The 23,427-nt window shown below is 46.7% G+C and overlaps 2 protein-coding genes across 7 annotated transcripts; one reads left to right on the top strand and one right to left on the bottom strand.

The window, feature by feature from the left end:
• Positions 1–555: 555 nt before the first annotated feature.
• Positions 556–17,812, top strand: tnip1 (TNFAIP3 interacting protein 1). Of its 6 annotated transcripts, none has more exons than XM_084448378.1 (19): positions 556–751; positions 2,427–2,505; positions 3,144–3,333; positions 4,559–4,702; positions 4,931–5,022; positions 5,393–5,452; positions 6,290–6,502; positions 7,838–7,932; positions 9,950–10,109; positions 11,044–11,136; positions 11,246–11,311; positions 12,355–12,486; positions 13,715–13,843; positions 13,996–14,133; positions 14,227–14,352; positions 14,621–14,704; positions 15,154–15,270; positions 15,583–15,667; positions 15,963–17,812. In XM_084448378.1, exons 2-19 carry the CDS (start codon positions 2,467–2,469, stop codon positions 16,025–16,027), a joined length of 2,028 nt encoding a protein of 675 aa, XP_084304504.1. In that variant the 5' UTR covers positions 556–751; positions 2,427–2,466; the 3' UTR covers positions 16,028–17,812. The 6 variants fall into 6 exon arrangements, with proteins under 6 accessions (XP_084304504.1, XP_084304501.1, XP_084304500.1 ...); XM_084448375.1 differs by having other exon boundaries at positions 15,076–15,270; XM_084448374.1 differs by having other exon boundaries at positions 15,073–15,270.
• Positions 17,813–18,136: 324 nt separating this feature from the next.
• Positions 18,137–20,855, bottom strand: gpx3 (glutathione peroxidase 3). Its single transcript, XM_084448292.1, has 5 exons — positions 20,713–20,855; positions 19,789–19,939; positions 19,559–19,676; positions 19,077–19,176; positions 18,137–18,803 (listed from the first exon to the last, which is right to left on the bottom strand). The coding sequence occupies exons 1-5, from the start codon at positions 20,794–20,796 to the stop codon at positions 18,582–18,584; spliced, it is 675 nt and encodes a 224-aa protein (XP_084304418.1). The 5' UTR covers positions 20,797–20,855; the 3' UTR covers positions 18,137–18,581.
• Between the last annotated feature and the right edge of the window lie 2,572 nt (positions 20,856–23,427).

Below are 23,427 nucleotides of genomic sequence, written 5' to 3'. Positions count from 1 at the left end.
GGGTCCTGGGTTGAGGTGAGTCGAGGATGGAAGTGAGAGAGCAGAAATAAGACATTTTGGACCAAGTTTAAAGTGTTGCATGGACAACATACTGTCTCGCTCTTTGCTATTGGGCCAATCATGGATAGAACATGGTGTAAATGCTGATGATAAGGGTTGACCTCTTGTAGACTTCCACAAGATGTCACTATTACGCTTAAGTGAGCAGTTTCTCCGTCAACATGATCTGCTTGAGAATACAGTGACAATTGCATTGCATTGCATTTTGCATAGTAACCATCATTTAGAATGGGTTAGGGAATTTCAGCCTAATTAAATGTCAGTAGGCTAGACTACCTACACTGCATTAATGCATCTGCAGATATAATCACCGTGGACATAATAAATCACTACAAACTAGAATTGTTAGATTAAAGCCCTTAACTATGAAGCTGTAGTGTTGCAAATATTCTTTAGAAAAAGAATGCATATTGTGTAAGTGTTGCCTGTTTGGCCTTTGAACTGCGGCGAGCCTCTGGGAACCACAGCTGTTCACATCAGACGGTCGAGGCGGAATTTCCCAGGTTCCATCAGACAGAACCACTTCCGCATAGATGTCCTGTCTGGGTTCCATCAGAACCACTTCCGCATAGATGTCCTGTCTGGGTTCCATCAGAACCACTTCCGCATAGATGTCCTGTCTGGGTTCCATCAGAACCACTTCCGCATAGAGGTCCTGTCTGGGCAGACGAAGAGGCCCCTGAGCTGAGAGGTAGCTAGCAGCCATCACCAGCCCCAGATCCATCTGTTCTGGGTTTATCCTCAATTTAACTATCTGACAACTGCGGCGTTATGTTTCACAGGGTAATGGTTGGTAGCAGACTGTAGATGTGTTGTGATAGAGGGTTAGCTTGCTTGGTAGCAGACTGTAGATGTGTTGTGATAGAGGGTTAGCTTGGTTGGAAGCAGACTGTAGATGTGTTGTGATAGATGGTTAGCCAGGGTAAACGGTTGGAAGCAGACTGTAGATGTGTGGTGCTAGATGGAAGCAGACTGTAGATGTGTGGTGCTAGATGGAAGCAGACTGTAGATGTGTTGTGCTAGATGGTTAGCTTGCTTGGTAGCAGACTGTAGATGTGTTGTGCTAGATGGTTAGCTTGCTTGGAAGCAGACTGTAGATGTGTGGTGATAGATGGTTAGCTTGCTTGGTAGCAGACTGTAGATGTGTTGTGCTAGATGGTTAGCTTGCTTGGAAGCAGACTGTAGATGTGTGGTGATAGATGGAAGCAGACTGTAGATGTGTTGTGCTAGACGGTTAGCTTAGCGTAGCTAGCCTGCTGGCCGGTTACTAGCAGAACCAGTTGCTCTGCTGGGTAGATACCGTTAGCATGCTAGCAGCTAGCCAGATGCTCACTACCTAGGTAGCTACGTTACTGTCCTGTCTTTAGTCACAGGCATGTTATCGCTGACCCTAGTTACTCAGCTAACGTCTCTCGAGAAACGGACACGGCGAGGTTTGGACCAGTGTGTTTAGTCTAGCTTACTCAGTGTGTTTAGTAAAGCTTACTCATGGACGATGTATCACTTTGCTAGCTGATGTGAGCTAGTGCTAGCTGGGCTCTGTAGCAGGTAGCTAGGCGTTTATGCGAGTCTCCCTTTCTCTGCTCCAGAGTGAGGGCTCGCATCATCTAGCTAGCTATCGGTTAGATGGAGAGAGCAACATCGGTTAGATGGAGAGAGCAACATCGGTTAGATGGAGAGAGCAACATCGGTTAGATGGAGAGAGGTTAGATCGGTTAGATGGAGAGAGCAACATGCTGTCCATATGCGAGTTGAATCACCAAGCATTGTGTTTAGCTAGTCAGAGCTTTGTTAGATCTAGTCAGAGCTTGGTTAGATCTAGTCAGAGCCTTGTTAGATCTAGTCAGAGCTTTGTTAGATCTGGTCAGAGCCTTGTTAGATCTAGTCAGAGCCTTGTTAGATCTAGTCAGAGCTTGGTTAGATCTAGTCAGAGCCTTGTTAGATCTAGTCAGAGCTTTGTTAGATCTAGTCAGAGCTTGGTTAGATCTAGTCAGAGCTGTGTTAGATCTAGTCAGAGCTTTGTTAGATCTAGTCAGAGCTGTGTTAGATCTAGTCAGAGCTTTGTTAGATCTAGTCAGAGCTTGGTTAGATCTATTCAGAGCTTTGTTAGATCTAGTCAGAGCTGTGTTAGATCTAGTCAGAGCTGTGTTAGATCTAGTCAGAGCTTTGTTAGATCTGGTCAGAGCTGTGTTAGATCTAGTCAGAGCTTTGTTAGATCTGGTCAGAGCTGTGTTAGATCTAGTCAGAGCTTTGTTAGATCTAGTCAGAGCTGTTAGATCTAGTCAGAGCTGTGTTAGATCTAGTCAGAGCTGTGTTAGATCTACCTAGTAACTCGGTGCTCGCTTGCCATGTTTATCTGTGATCAGGGAACCGTGTCCTAGCTGGACTGGATACTTCCGATCAATTATGAACGAGGAGAGAAAGAGAGGCCGAAAAGACAAAGTGGTAAATGGACTGCATGGTACCGAGCACTGCCTGCCATCACGTCCTCAAGTGACAACCTCATCAGCTGGATATCATCTGTCCATGTAGCTGTCATTTTACTGTATCGTTCATTATGTAGGCTTTGTGTTTTTGATTGACAGCTTGGACTCGCTTGCCTTTCATTGTGTTCTCATCTCATGCTGTGTCATTTGGCTGCTGAACGTTTTATACGACAATATCTTATTTTCAGCCTCTAAGGGGTGTCTTGAATTTGTATAACATTTACAATGAGTCACTCAATGACTTGACAGCTTAATGGTGTAGCTTACATTCAAATTGTTTCCAGAAATAGATTTGCAGAAGTCCCCTTTGATGACTGGCAGTCAAATATTACCCTTTGCATTGTAAATGGTGTAGGGGAGCCAGAGCAAATATGTGATGTGATCAAGCCTCTATTTCTATCCTCTCAAAGGGTATTATAGTGTTTGTTTAGAGTAATGACAGCCTAAACATTCTTGTCCTGCCTATTTGTTTCTCTCAAAGTAGTTCCTTCCAGTCTTCAAGCCTTTCTAATTACACGTTGTGTAGGGAACAAGTGCAGCCTGTGTCCTCCCTCTGTAAAGACAAAGACGCTGACCTTTCTGTTTTATCTCCCCCAGTATAGAGCTCCGTGCCTGGTGAGTGAGGCGGTGGCGATGGAGGGAAAGGGCCCGTACCGCATCTACGACCCGGGCGGGGGCGAGGCCAAGGCCAAGGCCAGGGAGGAGGCCGGCGGGGGAAGCAGCTACCGGCTGCTCCTGGAGGAGAACAGCGTGCTGAGGGAGAGGATGAAAGGCCTGAAGAGTTTAGGTAAGACCTCTAGGCTGGCGGAGGGCGCTGAACCTGCGCTGCGCGTGGAGCGCGGCCTCTCGTGTTAGCCTGCTGACAGCGCTGCATGGGCTGAGGACTGATGGGAGATATTCTAAACGAATACAGACGTGAGAGGATGCTGATATTTCTGGTCTAGTGAACCTGTTGCTCACTGTGTATCTTGTTGTATGTAGCTGCGTGCGGCTGGTAGGAGACGTATTGGTGACCGTTACTAATCGCTACAGAGCACAACCTTTAGTTCACCATACTTATTGTAGCTAGGGATGCACCAATTTAGCCTGTCGGACAATTTTCGCCTTGTTGACTGCAATCGGCCTATCGGCAAATGAGATGACATTCACCGATGGCAGTGACTGATTTGTATCTTTGATTTGTATTTTTTTTTAAATAGATATTTTATAGATTTTCTAATTGCTTTTACATTGATATTTAATCACATTAAATTTATGTTAGTTAAAAATATTTTTGTCGGCTATGTAAGTACTGAATAATTATTTTCATGGAGTAGGTAGTTGGATAGCAGGATAAAAAGGCTTTTGAAACAGTTATTTTTCACAAAAAGAATCACGTCATGTGAAATATTATTAAAGGTTGTTTCCTAAATGCGAATGATGGAATGTGTGCTCATTCAAAGATAGTGTGATGAAGGGCTGAAAGACTTCAGTTCAATATTTATTTTTATAGTCAAAATTGATTTGTTTCCCAAACATGGGTATCGGCCCAGAATTTCACGTTGGGTCCATCCCCAATTTGATCGTAGCTTGTCAATGTGGTGGCGCTTTGACAGCGCAGCAGCACTCTCATCGGTCCAAACTGACCATGTGACTCATGACTCACACATGTTTATTTTCTCATGTGGAACGTTCCAGGTGGAATGTGGGGAAACCTGATTACATTCTTTAGCAACGCGCTGTCGTCTTCGCAGTGAATGTCTCTCCAGTGAGTGTGTGCGCCTAAGTGACACTGTGTGGTTCTGTCATGAGTCACGTAAACGGTCCTAGCTTCTGTCGGTTGGATTCTCATGGTCCACCTCCAGACCAGACGAGTCAGGCTCAGCTAACATGTTGTCACTGTTGACACCGCTGCAGTGTCCCAACCCAGGGCTCTGTGAGAACAACCCAGGTGAATGAAGATTAGATTTAAGCCCAAGGCAAAGATTCGACATTGATCGTTTGGAACGGTCTGCGGCTGGTTGTCTGTGTAGGAGACCTGCTGGAGGAGTCCCAGACAGAGGCGTCCCGCCTGCGTCAGAGGGTGGAGGAGCTGGTGAGAGACAACGAGGCCCTCAAGTCCTCCAGCTTCGCCACGAGCCTGTGTATGGGAGGACCCATCCAGACAGAGACACAGGGTAGGTCCAATCACTCTCACTGGCTGTAGGTTGCAATAAATGTAGCACACTATTAGTGTTTTGTTTTTGTTTTGTTTATTAGTGCTCTCACTACATTATTATTCGATATTATTATTTCTGTCTCTTTCTCCCGTTGTTTTTGTTGTTGAATCATGACTTTTATCTTTTGCCATAAATTTACAGTCGTCTGTCATATCATCGCGACCTTTGCCTATTCCCCTTTTCCAGGTCAAGGTAAGCTGCTGGGCCACCCCAGTGCTGACCAGAGAGAGGGCCAGTCGTGCGTCCCAGGAAAGGCCCTCCAGACAGAGCAGCCCACTGTGAGTAGACGGAGGTTCACAGAGGGAAACACATTGAATGATGGGAGATCCTACTGTCCTCTGGGCTTTGGATGTGTTCCAGATGAACATTCTCTATGCAGGTTTACACAGATTATTGCATCGGTTTCCTCTTGATGTTTTCTCTGATTTTCTTACACTTATCCAGGGGCTGAAAATGTGTCTGGAATGCACTTTTTATGCCCGGTTCTGTGACTGATTCCTTGCTTCCAGCCAGTGCAAACTGAACGTAGCTTGGTGTTCAGTCTGAACAGTTCACTGGCGCTGTGTGTTGAGCCGAGCCAGGTTTGTTTTGAATGTGACAGACTGTTTTCCTACGATGGCATCCTTGCTGCCCATTGTGTGTCTATAGGAGGGTTTGTCTGAGTTTGAGGTGGTGAATATGGAAGAGAAGACCCCAGATCCACAGACGGTAAATACCCAACCTCCCTAGCAGGAAAATGTTTCACAAATATTCAGCTTGCTATTTTATGGAATTTCTCTTCTTGCATATTATAACTCTATTTTTAGTTCCATATTGCTCGAGACAAAAATGCTTCTCAAGTTTCCTGCTTGCCCACTTTTTCTCTAGGGCCATTTTCCCATATCAGGAACTTTAAAATATCCTCTGTACAGTGACTCAACAGCTAACTCAATACTGGTATCTCCAGACTGAGTCAGCAAGGGGGAAAGTCCAGGATTATTATTACTGACCAGAATCACACCACTGACTCAGACACACACACACACTCACTCACACACACTCTCTCTCTCTCTCTCTCACACACACACACACACACACACACACACACACACACACACACACACACACACACACACACACACACACACACACACACACACACACCTCAGGGAATGCATGACCAAGAAAGAATATTAGTAAGATAATATTCCTGCCAGGTGCAGATTCACGAATCATCACGAGGATCGCAGGATCACGAGTCATCAACCACAATAGATTTTTTTTTGCCTTTGAAGTCGACGGACAAAGCCGTAGGAGCCTTTACCTCTCTATGGAACTGGACGTAGTCTTTGCTCAAATGATGACTGAAAATGTAGGTTACACTGTAAAGGCAAAAATGCGACATCTTACCGTTTATGAGGAGAATAATTCACGGAGCATGGAGCGAGATGGGCTCTCTGTGTCCCGGTGCTCTCTGGTGGCTGAGATGTGGTTTGGATATGGTCACCCACCTGGCGTCTGGCGAGGGACTGACCGGAGCGTGTCTCTCCATCTCCATATGTCCAGGCAGGGGCGGGCGCGGGGACCGGGGCGGTGCATCTGCCCCAGGAGAACCTGGAGCTGGCCAGCCAGCTGCAGAGGCTGGAGAGCTCCTTCAGCATCTTCGCCGAGGAGTCCAATCCCAACCAGCTGCTGGCCCACCTGGGCCGCATGGCCGTGGAGTTCCACCACCTCTCCTCCAAGGTCCAGAAGAATGAGCAGAGGACCTCCCTCCTGCAGGTGAGTGGTGACACACACACACGCGCACACACACACACACACACTCACACACACACACACCTAGGGCAGGCTGATGGGGCTAGAGATGAGGAGTGTGTGAGACCCATGTGTAGGCAGCCGGTCAGGACACACACAGCAGGCCACAGGTAGTCAAGGAGCCCAGAGCCGTGCAGAACTGAAAGCCCTGTGAAACACTACCTCAACAACCCTGTGGAAGGGTTACAGACAACATTACAGTCATTTACATTACAGTCATTTAGCAGACGCTTTTATCCAAAGCGACTAACAATAATTGCATTTAACGTAGGAAAAGCCAATGTACTACTACTTGCCAGAACTCACAAGTGCATCTTCTTTCTAAAACAAGTGACTAAGAGCATAATGTAGTGCTGAAGGCAAAGTGCAAGAATAGCAATCTAAAGTACAGTGCAATACAATACAATAGGTGCTTAGGAGGGAGGATTGTTGTAGTACTTCTTGAAGAGATGAGTTTTGAGCCTGCGACGAAAGATGGGCAGCGACTCTGCTGTCCTGACATCAGTGGGCAGTTCATTCCACCACTGCGGGGCTAGGACAGAGACAAGTACACATTTCCATTACTGGAAATTCCGATGTTACGGAGAACTACTTTTCTGTTGTTTTGTAATAGCAGCAGCGACTGTAAAGTGATCTAATAAAAAAAACAGCATTGCTTCACTTTGAGACGTTGTTGGGAATACGCAGAAATGTAAACGGAGAACCCTGGACACGTTTGAAGTACAGGCATGTTTCTGTCTTGCGTAAGATGGGCGTCCTGTACTCCCAATATCTGAGTGGAGCCGCAAAATTTGAGCCTCATAATGGAAGGCAGTGTTTCTCCTAGATGTGATTTCAGGCTTGGTGGTACGCACCCAGGGGGGACACATTAAGAGAGGGGGAGGGCGCTAGGTATCCTCCCCCTAGGAAATTGTGAGCGTAAAGCACTCATTTCCTGCATTCTGGGGAATTTTTATGCGGGATTAGCCTGTCTGCTGCTATCTTGCTAGTTATCTAACTTGATTGCCAACATGACCATTTATTTTAGTAATAAATAAATGTATTTAATAGTAATAAATATTTAGTTGTTCATTTCCATATAATTGTTGTCAAAGCCAGGGAGCCACTGGAGAGGGGCTAAAGATCCACATGCAGCTCCTGAGCTGAAGGTTGCAGACAACTGGTGTAAGAGAATGATGTTTCTGACTGTGTGTGTGTGTGTGTGTGTGTGTGTGTGTGTGTGTGTGTGTGTGTGTGTGTGTGTGTGTGTGTGTGTGTGTGTGTGTGTGTGTGTGTGTGTGTGTGTGTGTGTGTCTATAGACACTGTGCGAGCAGCTGAGGCAGGAGAACAATGAGCTTCGAAAGAAAATGGAAGAGGATCTTCTGCTGAGAAATCGAGACTTGGAACAGCTCAGGTGATTTTCCCCTTCCTGCTAATCCTGGTCTGACCTGCTGCCCCCTGGTCTGACCTCCTGCCCCCTGGTCTGACCTCCTGCCCCCTGGTCTGACCTCCTGCCCCCTGGTCTGACCTGCTGCTGCCCCCTGGTCTGACCTGCTGCCCCCTGGTCTGACCTCCTGCCCCCTGGTCTGACCTGCTGCCCCCTGGTCTGACCTGCTGCTGCCCCCTCCCCTGGTCTGACCTGCTGCTGCCCCCTTTCCTGGTCTGACCAGCTGCCCCCTCCCCTGGTCTGACCTGCTGCCCCCTCCCCTGGTCTGACTTGCTGCCCCCTCCCCTGGTCTGACCTGATGCCCCCTGGTCTGACCTCCTGCTGCCCCCTCCCCTGGTCTGACCTCCTGCTGCCCCCTGGTCTGACCTCCTGCTGCCCCCTGGTCTGACCTCCTGCTGCCCCCTGGTCTGACCTCCTGCTGCCCCCTGGTCTGACCTCCTGCTGCCCCCTCCCCTGGTCTGACCTCCTGCTGCCCCCTGGTCTGACCTCCTGCTGCCCCCTCCCCTGGTCTGACCTGATGCCCCCTGGTCTGACCTCCTGCTGCCCCCTCCCCTGGTCTGACCTCCTGCTGCCCCCTGGTCTGACCTCCTGCTGCCCCCTGGTCTGACCTCCTGCTGCCCCCTGGTCTGACCTGCTGCCCCCTGGTCTGACCTCCTGCTGCCCCCTGGTCTGACCTCCTGCTGCCCCCTCGGTGGCGCGAGGACGTCTGCTCTCCGTCTGCATCATGGCTGGGATCTATATTGGAACTGGGAATGATTACCTCACCTCTCAAGCAGGGGACATTAGACTCTCACTTCCCAGAACTGGCAGTGACCTCATCTCTTGTAATTTCTAGCTGTTTCCAAGGTTATTATAGTTAACGAAAACTTACTAATAAACGAAAACTAGGTGTGAAAAATCATTTCAGTTTACTGAAAAAAAAAGTATTGTTCATCTCATACATAAGCCTAGTATTTTGGGTGGATATGAAATCTATCCTCCATTTTGTCTTTAGCTGTGCCCCTGCGCAGAAGTAACCTGACGTGGTCCAGATGGTTTGTTTCACACGGAGTGAAACAACATGAGCTCGCGAGATCAGGATAGTCTTACGAGGCTAGCGCAGAAAAAACTAAACTAAAACTAATACTGAAACTAATAAAAACTAAACTAAAACTAAGCATAAAAAAACAACAACTAGCAAACCAGCTTTAAAAACGTAACTGAAATTGAAAACAAAAAAGTTAAAACGATATAAAAATAAAAACTAATGAAAAAAGCTAAACTATTATAACTTTGGCTGTTTCATGTCAATCAATCAATCAAAGCTTTATTTGTATAGTGCATTTCATACCCAGAGGCAACACAATGCGCTTTACAGAGAACAAGGGAGGTGGGCATACAACCCACCTCTACATATTCCAGATGTCCAATGTTTGAATGTGGGTCGTCATTGTTGCCTTCAGATCCATTCTGCTACTTGGTTCTGTCTTGATGCCGGTACTTGTGTTCACCCTGTAGTTGCCTCTACTCAAACTAAAAACCCTATAGTTGCCTCTACTCCAACTAAAAACCCTATAGTTGCCTCTACTCAAACTAAAAACCCTATAGTTGCCTCTACTCAAACTAAAACCCTATAGTTGCCTCTACTCAAACTAAAAACCCTCTAGTTGCCTCTACTCAAACTAAAAACCCTATAGTTGCCTCTACTCAAACTAAAAACCCTATAGTTGCCTCTACTCAAACTAAAAACCCTATAGTTGCCTCTACTCAAACTAAAAACCATATATCCTGGTGGGTCATGAAATAGAATATAAGGCTTTCACTTTTGCTTTGCGTATTCGCCCAGTATTCTCCCATATTGTTTCTGGGCATTCTAGGTTCTTCCCAGAGGATGTCCTGCCGTTTGTCTTTGGACAGACACCAGGGGAGCTGACCAGGGCAGACTGTTGGGTGAAGGCTGGGCGCTGACACTCTCTCTGGTTCCCCTCTCTGGCTGCTGTACTAGGCAGGAGAACCAGACGCTGAAGGAGCTGGTCACGGGAGAGGGGGCGGCGGCAGCAGCTGCGACGGCGGCAGAGAGCGAGTCTGCGGAGGCTAAAGAAGAGCCACTCAAAGAGGAATCTGCCAGCGTAAGATCCAAGATGGAGGTCTCCACGCCACAGAAGGTACGCAAATGTTCCCTGAATGGGATCCTTGTGGCTAGTTCAGTTAAGAAGAAAGATAAGATGAGATTAACTTTAATAATCCCCGGGGAGGGGAAAAATTGTTATATAATAGTTGTTTTATTTGTCACATTTGAATGGCTCCACTGTCTTCTAGGGATGTGTGTGTGTGTGTGTGTGTGTGTGTGTGTGTGTGTGTGTGTGTGTGTGTGTGTGTGTGTGTGTGTGCGCCAGTAAATGTCGCCATTCTCACATTGTGTGATGTTGAAAAATGATGAATTGTTTGAGAATAAGACATTGTCATTACACTATACAGTACCACTGCTGTCTTTGTCATTTAGCAGATTACATAGATCAGTGGGGACTTAAAGCCTAGATTATGCTTCATAAGACACCTCATGGCTCATAGATCTTATACTCGATAGATCGGCTCACTGACAAGCGTCCACCGCAATGTAGGAACTGCACTGAGCTGTAGATACCACATATACTGGTTTGTTTACCTCAGTTTTCACCCAAGCAATTATGGTGATGCCGGATGCTATAGATTTACTAATGCTGGAGGAGGAAGAAGCAATCCTCAGTCGTATTTTATTGGGAGGAGGAAGGCAGGGCATGCCAGTCAACCAATCGTTGTGTATCCCCAGGCCAGTCAACCAATCAAAGCTGTGAGACATAATGACACGGTGTGAGCCACTAGAAATTCCAGGAGCTATGAGCCAAGTGGCTCACAGCCTGTGAGATGTTCCAAAGGACATCCATGAGACAAAAAATCGTGGGTTGTCTCACAAAGTATAAATTAGGCTTTATGTTAAAGCACTGTTAAGTGAAGTGTAAGTGAATGTGTCCGTGTTGGGGGCGTTAATGTGCAGTGGTAGTGTGTGAGGCTGAGAGAGAGTGGAAGGGAGATTCAGGACTGTTTCATAAACCCCCCCAGAGTGGGAAAGCTGCAGAGAAAACCCCCACCAAGCCCTGTGACCCTGAGGTGTACGAAAAGAAGATCAAGCTTTTGGAGAAGCAGAGGAAGGATGTGAGTCCCGTGCCGTTCCGTTTTGTCACACAGGAAATTCTGCGTTACGTATTCGATCCGGTCGCCAACCTGGTGTTTCTCTGTCCCGGGTTCCGTCTGCGTCTCACAGGTTCTGGAGGTGAACAAGCAGTGGGACATCCAGTGGAACTCCATGAAGTCCCAGTTTGAACAGAAGGTACGGTACTGGTGAGAGACAGCTGATCCTAGATCTGCTCCTGGGGACCGGTTTACGGAGACAGACTGTGATGCCGTTTCAGCCGTTCAGGTGTCATGAACCCCATACATGACCCCTGACCCTCAAGCACAGATGATGGGAGATTTCAGTCAGTGTAACATTGAACACAGGAGGGTACTTTCTAGGAGGATCAAGAAGTGTGAGAAGTGGAAACAGTTCAGATATGCACGCATGTGGGTTGATCTCTCTCTCTCTCTCTCTGTGTGTGTGTGTGTGTGTGTGTCTGTGTCTGTGTCTGTGTGTGTGTGTGTGTGTGTGTGCGTGTGTGTGTGTGTGTGTGTGTGTGCGTGTGTGTGTGTCTGTGCGTGTGTGTGTGTCTGCGTGTGTGTGTGGTGGAAAAGGTGCATTCTTGTGCATGGCACACCGGCACAGACTGTGTTCACACCGCAGGGCCTTGTCACACCTCAGACAGAATTCCCCTCACCTTTCTGGTACCCACTGACTTCCTGCTGTGGTGCAGGCAGGGGGTCAGGCACGCCTACACGCACACACTCCCACACACACACACACACACTCCCACACACACACTCCCACACGCTCATCCTACTACACACGTCCTACCACGCAAACACTGGTCTCAAGGGGGTTAACCTTGACTAACCCACACACACACACACACACACACACACACACACACACACACGCACACTGTGTGCGTCATTCACTTGGCTCTGCACAGTGTTCTTTGTGTGTGTCATGTATGTCCAGCCTAGCTTCAACTGCACAGACGTACTAGTTGGGTCTGTTATTTTTCAGGTTCTTTCAACCGTGTTTGTATAAAAGCTGGCAGCATACGACAGTGTTCTCTTTCTATTGGCAAAAACAATACTTACACTATAATTGTGTGAGTGTGTGTGTGTGTGTGTGTGTGTGTGCATGCATGCGTGTAATGTCTGGTCTTCTCTCTTTCTCCCTGTCCTTCTCTTTCTATCTCTCTCTCTCTCTCTCTCCCTCTCTTCCTCTCTCTCTCTCTCCCCGTCCAGATCACAGACCTCAGGCAGCGCCTGGCCGACTCCCAGAAGGCCGTGCTGGAGCTGGAGGCGGAGCGAGAGCAGCGACAGCGTGACTACGACAAGAAGCTGCTGCTGGCCAAGTCCAAGATCGAGAACGTACAGGTGAGAGCGGTGTGTGCGTGCGGAACGGTCGCGGTCCACGTGTTCCTGACGCTCCGGCGACGCGTTCGGCTCGGTTCCACCTTGTCGTCGTTCCCCACATCAGTCAAAAGGCTTGTTATCACTTTCGGTGGAGACCAGAACCCTGCGTACTTTCCCTTCCACCGGTCTGACGCTCCCACGAGAACGCATGTCGTTTCTGGCAGCGCCGGTCCTCTAGAACCCCCCCTGCCCTCTGCTGTGTCACTGCGCCGGTCCTCTAGAACCCCCCCTGCCCTCTGCTGTGTCACTCGCTGGTCCTCTAGAACCCCCCCCTACCCTCTGCTGTGTCACCGCGCTGGTCCTCTAGAACCCCCCCTGCCCTCTGCTGTGTCACCGCGCTGGTCCTCTAGAACCCCCCCTGCCCTCTGCTGTGTCACCGCGCTGGTCCTCTAGAACCCCCCCTGCCCTCTGCTGTGTCACCGCGCTGGTCCTCTAGAACCCCCCCTGCCCTCTGCTGTGTCACCGCGCTGGTCCTCTAGAACCCCCCCTGCCTTCTGCTGTGTCACCGCGCTGGTCCTCTAGAACCCCCCCTGCCCTCTGCTGTGTCACCGCGCTGGTCCTCTAGAACCCCCCCTGCCCTCTGCTGTGTCACCGCGCCGGTCCCAGTCATATGAGCGATGACGTCTGCGTAGCTGCCATTACGCATGACCGAGATCAAGATCGTTTGAATGCGGCTTAAAATATGTGGACCATGGCTGACTGAGCATGAACTACTTCAGTGTGTGTGTGTGTGTGTGCGTGTGTGTGTGTGCGTGTGTGTTTTTGTGTGTGTGTGTTTGTGTGTGTGTTTGTGTGCGCGTGTGTGTGTGCACACGTGTGTGTGCGTGCACGCGTGTATGGATCTGTGTGTGTGCGCGATCACACGTGTATGGAGCTGTGTGTGTGTGTGTGTGTGTGTGTGTGTGTGTGTGTGTGTGCGTGTGTGTTTTTGTGTGTGTGTGTTTGTGTGTGTGTTTGTGTGCGCGTGTGTGTGCGCACGTGTGTGTGCGTGCACGCGTGTATGGATCTGTGTGTGTGCGCGATCACGCGTGTATGGAGCTGTGTGTGTGTGTGTGTGTGTGTGTGTGTGTGTGTGTGTGTGTGTGTGTGTGTGTGTGTGTGTGTGTGTGTGTGTGTGTGTGTGTGTGTGTGTGTGTGTGTGTGTGTGTGTGTGTGTGTGTGTGTAGCTCACCAGTGCTGTGTGTTTCAGGGGGAGAAGGAGTGTTTGAACTCTGAGACGGTGGAGCTGAAGCAGAAGGTGCGCTACCTGCAGGACCAGCTGCTGCCCCTCAGCAAGCAGAGGGAGTACCAGGAGAAGGAGATCCAACGCCTCAATAGGGTGCGTGTGTGTGTGTGTGTGTGTGTGTGTGTGTGTGTGTGTGTGTGTGTGTGTGTGTGTGTGTGTGTGTGTGTGTGTGTGTGTGTGTGTGTGTGTGTGTGTGTGTGTGTATATAGGTGTGACTCTATGTAACTCTTGTTGTTCTCCACCAGGCGTTAGAAGAGGCCCTGAACCTTCATCCCCCCTCCTCCTCCCAGCAGCCACCTGGGCAGGGTGGTAACCATGGCGACGGGGCCAGCAACCTGAGGAAACAGGAGCTGCTCACACAGATAGCTGTGCTGAAGGAGCAGGTGAGACGCGCGTACACACACACACACACACACACACACACACACTTATTAGTGAGAACTATTAGGCTCTTGAATGTGTTGTGTGCGTCTCAGGTGAAGATCTTTGAGGAGGACTTCAGGAAAGAGAGGAGCGACAGGGAACGGATGAATGAGGAGAAGGAGGACTTGAGGCGGCAGGTGGAGAGACTGCAGGGCCAGATGACCAATCTGACCAATCAGGTGAGCCCCCGATAGGATTTTCATCTGACAGTCAACACATTTATTTTGACAGAAAAGTCGCCTATCAATGCAAGTAAACGCCTGGGAAGTCTTGTTTCCCACGACTGGGTGACTCACAGCTTTGTTTATTCAACGTCCCACCGTCCTGACCAGTACTAATGGGTCGGTTTGATTTGTCTCCCGGCTGCACCCCGTGAGCCCTGTTTCCCAGACCGCCGTCTGCTCTGCGTTACTGATGGGTTTGTTGTGGTTTTGATTCATCTCCCAGCTCCACCAGGCGCAGAACGAGTGTCAGAGAGAGCGCACGGAGCGCTGCAAGCTGGAGAGACTGCAGATGCAACACCATAAACAGGTACCGTCTGGCCCCCCTCCCCTTCACTAGAATAGGGCCCGGCTGTGGGCTTAAGTGTGTAAAGCTAGAGCACCTGCGCCCCCTTGTGGCTAAAAGAGAGCGCTAACGCGAGGAGAGGGCAACTTGTTCACACACTGTCCAGATCATCAGTACTTCAGGACGCTAGCCTCTGCTGATCCACACTAGTGGGAGCCTATGAGTCATAACCAGTGGGAACAGAAGGGTTTGCTGGAAACAGAGGCTGGTGGCGGAGTTCAAAGGTCATCGGGAACAGTTGATGCCCCGCCCCCACACCACGGCAGGGTGGCTGTGCACCCAACCCACCACAACCCCCCCACCCCCACCCCTTTCTGCCTCCCCCTACCCAGCAGGAAAGGCGCACATCAGACCCCTCGTCAGACTCAGTAAACGGCCCGCTGAGACCCGCCTACTGTGGTCCCTTTGTGCAGGTGGGGCCGCAGGGCCTGGAGGGCTGGCCAATCCACTTCCCTCCCCGGGCGCCCAACGCAACCGGCGCCGCCGCCGCTGCCCCACCCCCGGGACGAGACTTCCAGCCTGTCACCCCGGTAAGGGTCTCTCTCAGGCCGGGCCCGCTGGGCTGGGCTGGGCTGCATACCAACCCGAGCCGCCCTCCTCCGGTCTAGACCACCTACACCTGCAGCGTTCGCTGGAACCAGACCTCTGCATGCAGCGCCCGAGACCGCTCGCCTCCCGAGTCTAGGCTCAGAGATCATAGAGGTGTTAGTGCACATGCGGGGGAAGAGCCAGCCAGGTTCCTAGTGTCCTTAGGCAGAACGTGTGAGCTGGGTTGAAGCTGTGTGTTGCGAATGGGAGTGCGGTGAAGCTGAAGGCGACCCTGTCCCCCTCCTCGTCCGCAGGGGTTCCCCTGGCAGTCGTCCTTCCCCCAGCCGCGCGCCTCCAGAGGAGCAGGGGAGGGCTCCCGGCCGCCACCAGAGAACGCAGGTACACCTTAGAAACCTCAACTCTCCGTCTCTCTCTCTCCCTCCATCTCTCCTTCTGTCCTCTCTCTCTCCCTCTCTCTCTCTCTCTCCCTCCATCTCTCCTTCTGTCCTCTCTCTCTCCCTCTCTCTCTCTCTCTCCCTCCATCTCTCCTTCTGTCCTCTCTCTCTCTCTCCCTCTCTCTCTCTCTCTCTACTTCCTGTAATATCTATTTTCACCGCATTCAATGTTATGAGGCTCTGACCAGATGAGAAATAATTTTAAATAACTTTATACCCCCCATCTTTCGTTTCTGTAGATCAGTCCACAACAACAGGCTTTGGAAAAAGGGAGCGACAGAATCTTGACCCTGGAAAGCACTGAGGACCGAGTCTTGACCCTGGAAAGCACTGAGGGTGTCGGTTCCCTCGGGTAGTAGCATGAATCAGTTTGTTTTGAGTTGACAAGGTGTGATTTCAACTATAATTTTCCTACTGAACTGTAGATACCCTATTGTAATGTTGTTTATACTTGCGTTTTATAAGCCTATTTGTGAAACACTGTTTACGCTATTCTGAATATATATATATATATATATATGTATATATATATATATATATATATATATACACACACACACATACACAGATACACACACATTAAAATATGATTTAGATTTTTGTATCTATTATTTTTGGAGACTTTTGGATCTGCTTCACGTAATTCTATGCAGGAAGTCATTTGTTCATTTGTTGAATAGATTGAAACGATCAAAATGAATTTCCAGACTATATCCAGACTATGTGATTTTCCCATAGCATAGAGGCTAACGGAGCCATTCTCCAACACACAAGACAAGACTACTTGTAGGCCTATCCATTCCAATAACTATATAGGTACATTGCCTTGGAATTTGAGTCATAGAAATCGTAATGTGAATGTTTCATTTAAAGATGTTCAGTACCATTGATGTTAGAACTGTACCATAATGTGTAACTGTTCAAAAAGTGATTGTTGAAATACTAACATTTTGGGGAAACAAATTTTTATGGTATCATACCAAAAACATGGTTGTGATTATTGATAAGTTATTTTTAATCTACTGTTTTGATAGTTGCATTGAATAAGTGTAAATCATTGTCTTTAGTAATGCTGTTCTTTCTATGTTGTTGGTGTACTCCCAATATATTGTAACTATTGACATTGTATGTTTGTGCCTGATACATACACCAACCTCAACAAACACACTCAGAACTAGTTCCCCTCTCATCAAACCACCTGATGGACCTAATCTCATTATATTCCAGCATTTTTACTTTATTGACATTATTGAGTTCTCTCCAATATTCTCACCTCTCCTGAGAGACAGGGGCGTATCATCACACCTCAAGGTAGTTTGTCCACCCTGTTCTGTATCTGGAGGATTGGGTCATCAATTGTGCCCTTGCCAGGCCTTGCCCCAATAGTGTTGAATGGCTTCCTTTCTTCAGTTCCTGCCCCTATCTGATACCCTTCTCAAAGGACTCCAGTGTATTCAGAATGCGTAGAACTTTGGAAATATCCATGTTCAGTATGTGTAGTGAGGGAAGGAAGCAGTTTGCTGCTATTGTGAGCCCCAGACTCGCCGTCTCACAGTGTAATCTCACCACCTCAGAGAACCTCTCTGTCAGGATGTCTATGGATGCACCGTTCATCCACCTCCCAGACCAGCAAACCCATTCTGACTCACTGTCCAACTGACCTGTGAATCACCGGGACACCGGGACAAACCCTCTCACACAGATACAGTCCAGATCCCTGCTTTAGTGTGACATTGTCTTGGTGGTGAATTAATACTACCCTATCTCCTTTGAATCAGTTTAGTCATTAGGTAAATATCCATGTTCAGATAGACCCTCCCCTAATGAGTGTGTATCAGACTTGAGAAGGTGGATGTCCTGTTAAGGTTTTGTGTAAATACATTTGGACAGAACCAGCATGTTATTGACTGGACACACATAATTACAAATTAGTTCAACTTCAATTGAGACGTCAGAGGAATTGCACTTTGAAAGGTTTGCTGTAATTACTGGCAGTTGTATTTTCCTGGTTTGTAGTTTTGATTTTTGCTGTAGGCAAAAGCACATATGTGACACTTTTTGTATTTGACTGGCTTAATAATTAAATATATTCTAAATGTCTTCTAACATCTTAGTCTGGTTATTTTCATTATTGCATTGTCAAAGACTATTCGAGACACCTTAATAATGCTGACTTTTCACGTAACAGCATATTTTCACCTGTACTGTACATATTTACAGCAACACTACATATACCTTACACTGTAAGTCAAACCTTTTAAGAGTGGTTCCTTGTGGCATATAATTCCTCAGAGAATCATTTCTTCTTAGTGTACACACAGATATTAAATGGAAGAATGTGTGTACGTGCAAAACGGCAGATTCAGAGCAACGGCTCGGTGTTATTGGGAAGAATGTGGCACGACAACCTGTCTTGCATTCCATGATTTATTGAAATTAATTATCATCTTGGCAGTGACAGATAACAAATGCCTGGCTTCAGGAGAGGACATGGCTCTATGGGTCACAGGGACAGCCTGAATGCACTCAAGAGCTCCCCTGCCTCCCACACTCTGGCAAGGCACCACAGAATTCCTGTTTTCATGCCACACCTTCATACAACATGTCACCTCCTTGAACCCACAGCTGTTATCTGCCACCCCCACTGATATGACCAGAAAACCAGCTAGTCTCTACATGCTACGCTATAATACAGTATCTGCAGTGTTTTGTCCCAGTTAACAAAGTTAAAGAAAGACATGATTTTGACAAGGATGAAAGTATAGCTTTTTAAGGGGAGGGGGGAAGGGGTCATTAGAAAGAATAGATGTAGATAAGCAGCTTCCGACAAAAACACTGTATGCTGGCGTTAATAAGCCTTAATTGAAAATCTGCTGTGAATAAAGTTGCTGGAAGTATTTGAGGATATCCGCACGGACGTCGGACACCTTCATCCTGGGGTACCACCTCATCACAGGCTTCCCATCCGGTCCCACCAGAAACTTTTCGAAGTTCCACTTGATGTCGTTGATTTTTAGAGGCTCCCAGAACAGCCTGTTGATCGGGTTCCCAAAGCTGTCGCCAACCGGGGGGCAGGAGTTCTGGAGGTCAGAGGTCACAAGATGGTGAGACTCCAGCCCATATCCCGTAGCTTAGGGACTTCTTTGATTGGTTCGCTGCATAACCGTAGCTGACTGCTCCAGAATGTCTCATTGATGAACTGACATGCATGTATAAAATTGCTTATGTACAGTACAACTCTACAGCAACACGTACCATCCTCATCCAAGCTTAACTTCTGTTTCGAAAGAATTACAGTTGATCTTGAAGTATGAAGACGGGAAAAGTTGGGTGAGTGGTCTGTGTGTACTTACCTTTAAGAAAGTGTAGACCCCCTGTTCCCTTGGACCATTCACATTACCCCTCTCGAACAACTGGAAGTTTGGAACAAATCCATTGCCTGGCCTAACATGCCTGGAATGCAAGAAGGGGTGGGCTTATCACTGGACACGCCACTGGACACTTTATGGAGCCCTTCATGGTCCCAAGCCTAGCACATGACCAAGATAGGCCACGCAAAGCCATAAGGACACCAGCACAAGAGCTATCCGTCGTATAAGGCCCTGCTATTGGATAGGGGAGGTGTTATAGTATATGTCTGGACTACAGGCAGGTGGAGGGTGCAGATACTAAAGGACATTGGTATGCTGTTCCTCAGAAACTGATCTCCCCGTCGAGGAATCATCCCTCAGTTAATGAAGCCCTGTTGATTGATGGGGGATTGGCCTTTAATGCAACCCCCCCCCTACTCCCAGACATGCAGGAATCCTGCGCAATCCACTTTTAAGATACTCACTTTAAAGTTGGCAGAATTTCATGATTTCCCCCGGGCTCCTGTAACCCAAACTGGTTGCTGGGGAACCCAAGAATCGTGAACCCATTGTGCTTCAGTTCCTCGTGTAGTGCATTCAACTCTGGTAACATCAAACAAAAAACACAGTAAAACAGACACAAGTATACATGAGCTCACACAATCTATATCCATTAGTTTACTTAGGAAATTAGGTGTTGGATTTCCACTCTTACCCAGGTACTGGAAAGTGAGTCCTCAGTATGTGGCCACATTGACAAAGAGGACAGTCTTCCCCGCATATTCACTGAGGGGGACAGTACGAGTCCCATTCAACACTGTTGCCCTGTAGTTGTAGATAGTGCCATCTGTAGATGGGTCACAAACCTGGTGGTCACAACAGGGGTCAAAACAGGTTATGTATGTTTTCCATGATCAATAACCCTACAGTGTAGTATTATCTGGTCCTGAGCTTTGGTGTGATTTCATAATCTATCATAATTGTAAACTAGAAGAACACTACGCCGACAACCACATATCAATATGAATTTGAATCTGTGTGGGCATTGACTTTCTGGAAAGATTCAGAGTGTCCGACCTAAAACATGCCCGTCTTGCGCAATGGTTTGTTAAGTGGGTGCTGTTCTAGATTTGTTAATATTTATCTTTGATCACCAGCACAGATATTACATCAAATAATAAGTAGGTTAGAAATCATAGGTTAGAGATCAAGTGTAATCCTTAGTAGAACACCAACAACAACAGTAATAATAATAATAATAATAATAATAACAACAACAAATACATTATTAATATTAGGCCTATTAATTGCAGAAGAAGAAGAAAAAGAAAAAGAAGAAGAAGAAGAAGAAGAAGAAGAAGAAGAAGAAGAAGAAGAAGAAAAAGAAAAAGAAGAAGAAGAATAGTCATAGTGTATTTTATTTATAAAATATAAAATTGAAAGTGCATATCACAGGCTACCATCAGAGATCATTTTGAGAACAGTCTACGTCAACAAACATGCATTTGCGAGAGGCTTGCGATACAGATTAAATTAAACATCTGATGCAACAGTTTATTGGAGAAATCCGTTAAGTCAACCATACAAAATACATTCGTTCGTTTCAAGAGTTCGTTTCAAGAATTTATTCGCATATTACCTGTTTTAAGGATTGTCCAAAACAGGGTTGCAGCAGGCCCGCTAGGACCAGGGGTAGAACCCAGGCGCTCTCCTTGCCCCGCATCGTTAGTGTGAAGAGGGGGTCTGCCCCATTTATACCTCCCTCTGCCTCTGGCGGATCACTCCCTCCGCGTCCCCGCAGGGATAACAACCATGACGCACATCTCATTCTCAGCCAATAGAAACCCATGTCTTCTCTCACATTTTACACACGTCTGTCCACTCAATATGTTTCACATTAGTCCAGGGGCCAATCCAGATTTTTGTACCACCTAAGGTGACCAAAGAATATTTTTTGTCTTCCTACATGTCTCTAGTTTATATTTTGGCATGATAACCCTGCGTATTAGCTTAATGATAGTAATCACTCTATAAACAAACCCCCATATAAAATGACAAAACCTTGATTCCTATATATCATTTATTTTGACTTCTGGACAATACTTCTGGAAACCAATGGTCTTACAAACAGCGATTATGTCTCCAGTGTGTTATACAGTTATCCCTTTGTTGCTACTGTATATGCAAACTTCTAATATACAGCATGGGTCAAACATGACCATAAATCATTATTTTCATTTTCCTTTCTTACTTTATGAACATGAAAAGTTGAAGAGATACGGGAGGAGGGAGGGGAACACTTTACACTTGAGTGTATTTTAATTTATGTTGACTCCTTGTTGTAAAATTAAAACCAATAATGTTAAAAATAATAATAATAAAAGAAGAAGAAAAAAAGAATAGACTAGCTGTGGTCTGTTTTTATCGGTGCGACACACACGGTTTGTAAATGACCTGATGAAAAGCAGAAGCTCAGAGTTACTAGCTATTTGTTTCTTTATGAAGAAATGCGGTTTTTATATTAGCCTATATACAGTTTACACACAAATTATTTTTCTTTTCCCCAGGGTCCCAAAAACATCTTTCAATATTTTTCTGAAAATACTATTTAGGTCGTTCACACCAACCTTGTTTAGTTGGGTTGAACAGAGCCCAACCCTTGGTCTGGTATTTGGACAGTATGAACGCAGGAATCGAACTCGCGCGGACCAAACAACCACTCTGGTCCACCTGGACGAGGTGACCTCGGTCTGTTATCAAGTGAACTCGAGAGTGGCCCATTTCTTTTGCAGGCAAGACAACAGCTTGTCAAGTTTGTATTCTGTGAAAATGGCAGAGGACAATGGTTGATCGCTGGCAGGTCATTGTTTGTTTGATGAACCAAGTCCCACAATGTCAAGTTGAAAATAGGCTTCATATTGTCTTTTTAATCCCTTTTACTCTTATGTTGTTGGCTGCACAATTTGGGAGTGTAGAGTGCATTTGCCATGCCATTACATAGGCTTTACACAGCCCTTTACACAACTTTGCACATATGTCCAGTCCTATTCCAGAAGTCCTCAACGTTTATGGCCCACTAGTCCTAATGGTGGCGCTACAGCAGCTGTCTAAAGTTTAATAAAAAATAAATAAATAATAAAAAGCATAACAAATAAGCCGTGCTATCACATTGCAACCACCACTAAAATGTAGATCCAAGTGAGTAGAAACTTCCATAGGCTTGAGCTTGCATGAATTATGAAGTCCATCACTCGATGGACACAAATGTAAAACCTATCAAACCCTAGACTACTCTTCCCACATTTTTGGTCAAATGACACCCCAATTGCTACACTACATCTCCAGACTGTCCTCCACAAACTATCTTCACAGATTTTTGAAATATCAAAAATTGAGCCCACATAGCATTAAAATGTTTTCTGTAAACAGCTACTGCAAATACTCGCTCAATAAATCTCCAATGTTCCTGAAAAAAAGACATAATTTTCATGACGTGGTAGATGTAGTGTGAAATTTTTACGAATTTTATCTCAAAAACATCTGTCTTGATAGTCTGTGTAGCCTACATGTATCTCGCCCAGTCCAGTTCTTTATCTATTCATTATTTGCTGTAGCTGTGAGTTTTCCCTGGTGTTTCCTGTGCCATCTTGTAAGTTTGTAAGCTTTGTCTTGTTAAAAGCTGTGCCTTTAACATTTTGTGGACACCCCCCCCCCATATACAATTAAAACAAAGTAATCAAGCGCACACCAGGAGTGTTACATTGACTTTGATTTAATTACTTTGTAGGCTAGATGAGGAGAATGGATACAAATAAATTAAAAATAACGTGTCCATCTAGTGGGCAAACAAGTCCATGTACCTGCATGGTCAAAAGTCTTATAATGAATATTGAAATACAGACATATCTAGTGTTACTAAACACCTCAAGCTCTACTCTCTGCAGATGTAGAAAGTACATGGTTTCCTGAGTAAAGCGTAGTTTTGATGTATAAATCTAAATCTAAATGTACATGGAAAAAAGCATTGGACAGGCACCCCTTTTGTGGTGGGTTCTGGTACTACGGGGGACTAACTGACTGACTGACTGACTGACTGACTGACTGACTGACTGACTGACTGACTGACTGACTGACTGACTGACTGAATGACTGACTGACTGACTCACTCATTCACTCACTCACTCACTCACTCACCCACTCACTGACGGACGGACGGACGATGTGACACCGGCCAACCTAAAGTCCCCCCCCCCTTCAGCTGTCGCCGGTTGGGGGACAATGATGGAGTGAAAATGTGGATTTAAAAAAAAATAATAATATGGTACACTAACCTATGAGAATCATAGGAAACCAG

The sequence above is a fragment of the Borostomias antarcticus genome (assembly GCF_949987555.1).
Source record: "Borostomias antarcticus genome assembly, chromosome: 14".
Classification (NCBI taxonomy): Eukaryota; Metazoa; Chordata; class Actinopteri; order Stomiiformes; family Stomiidae; genus Borostomias; species Borostomias antarcticus.
This window is presented reverse-complemented; position numbering and strand designations above follow the sequence as displayed.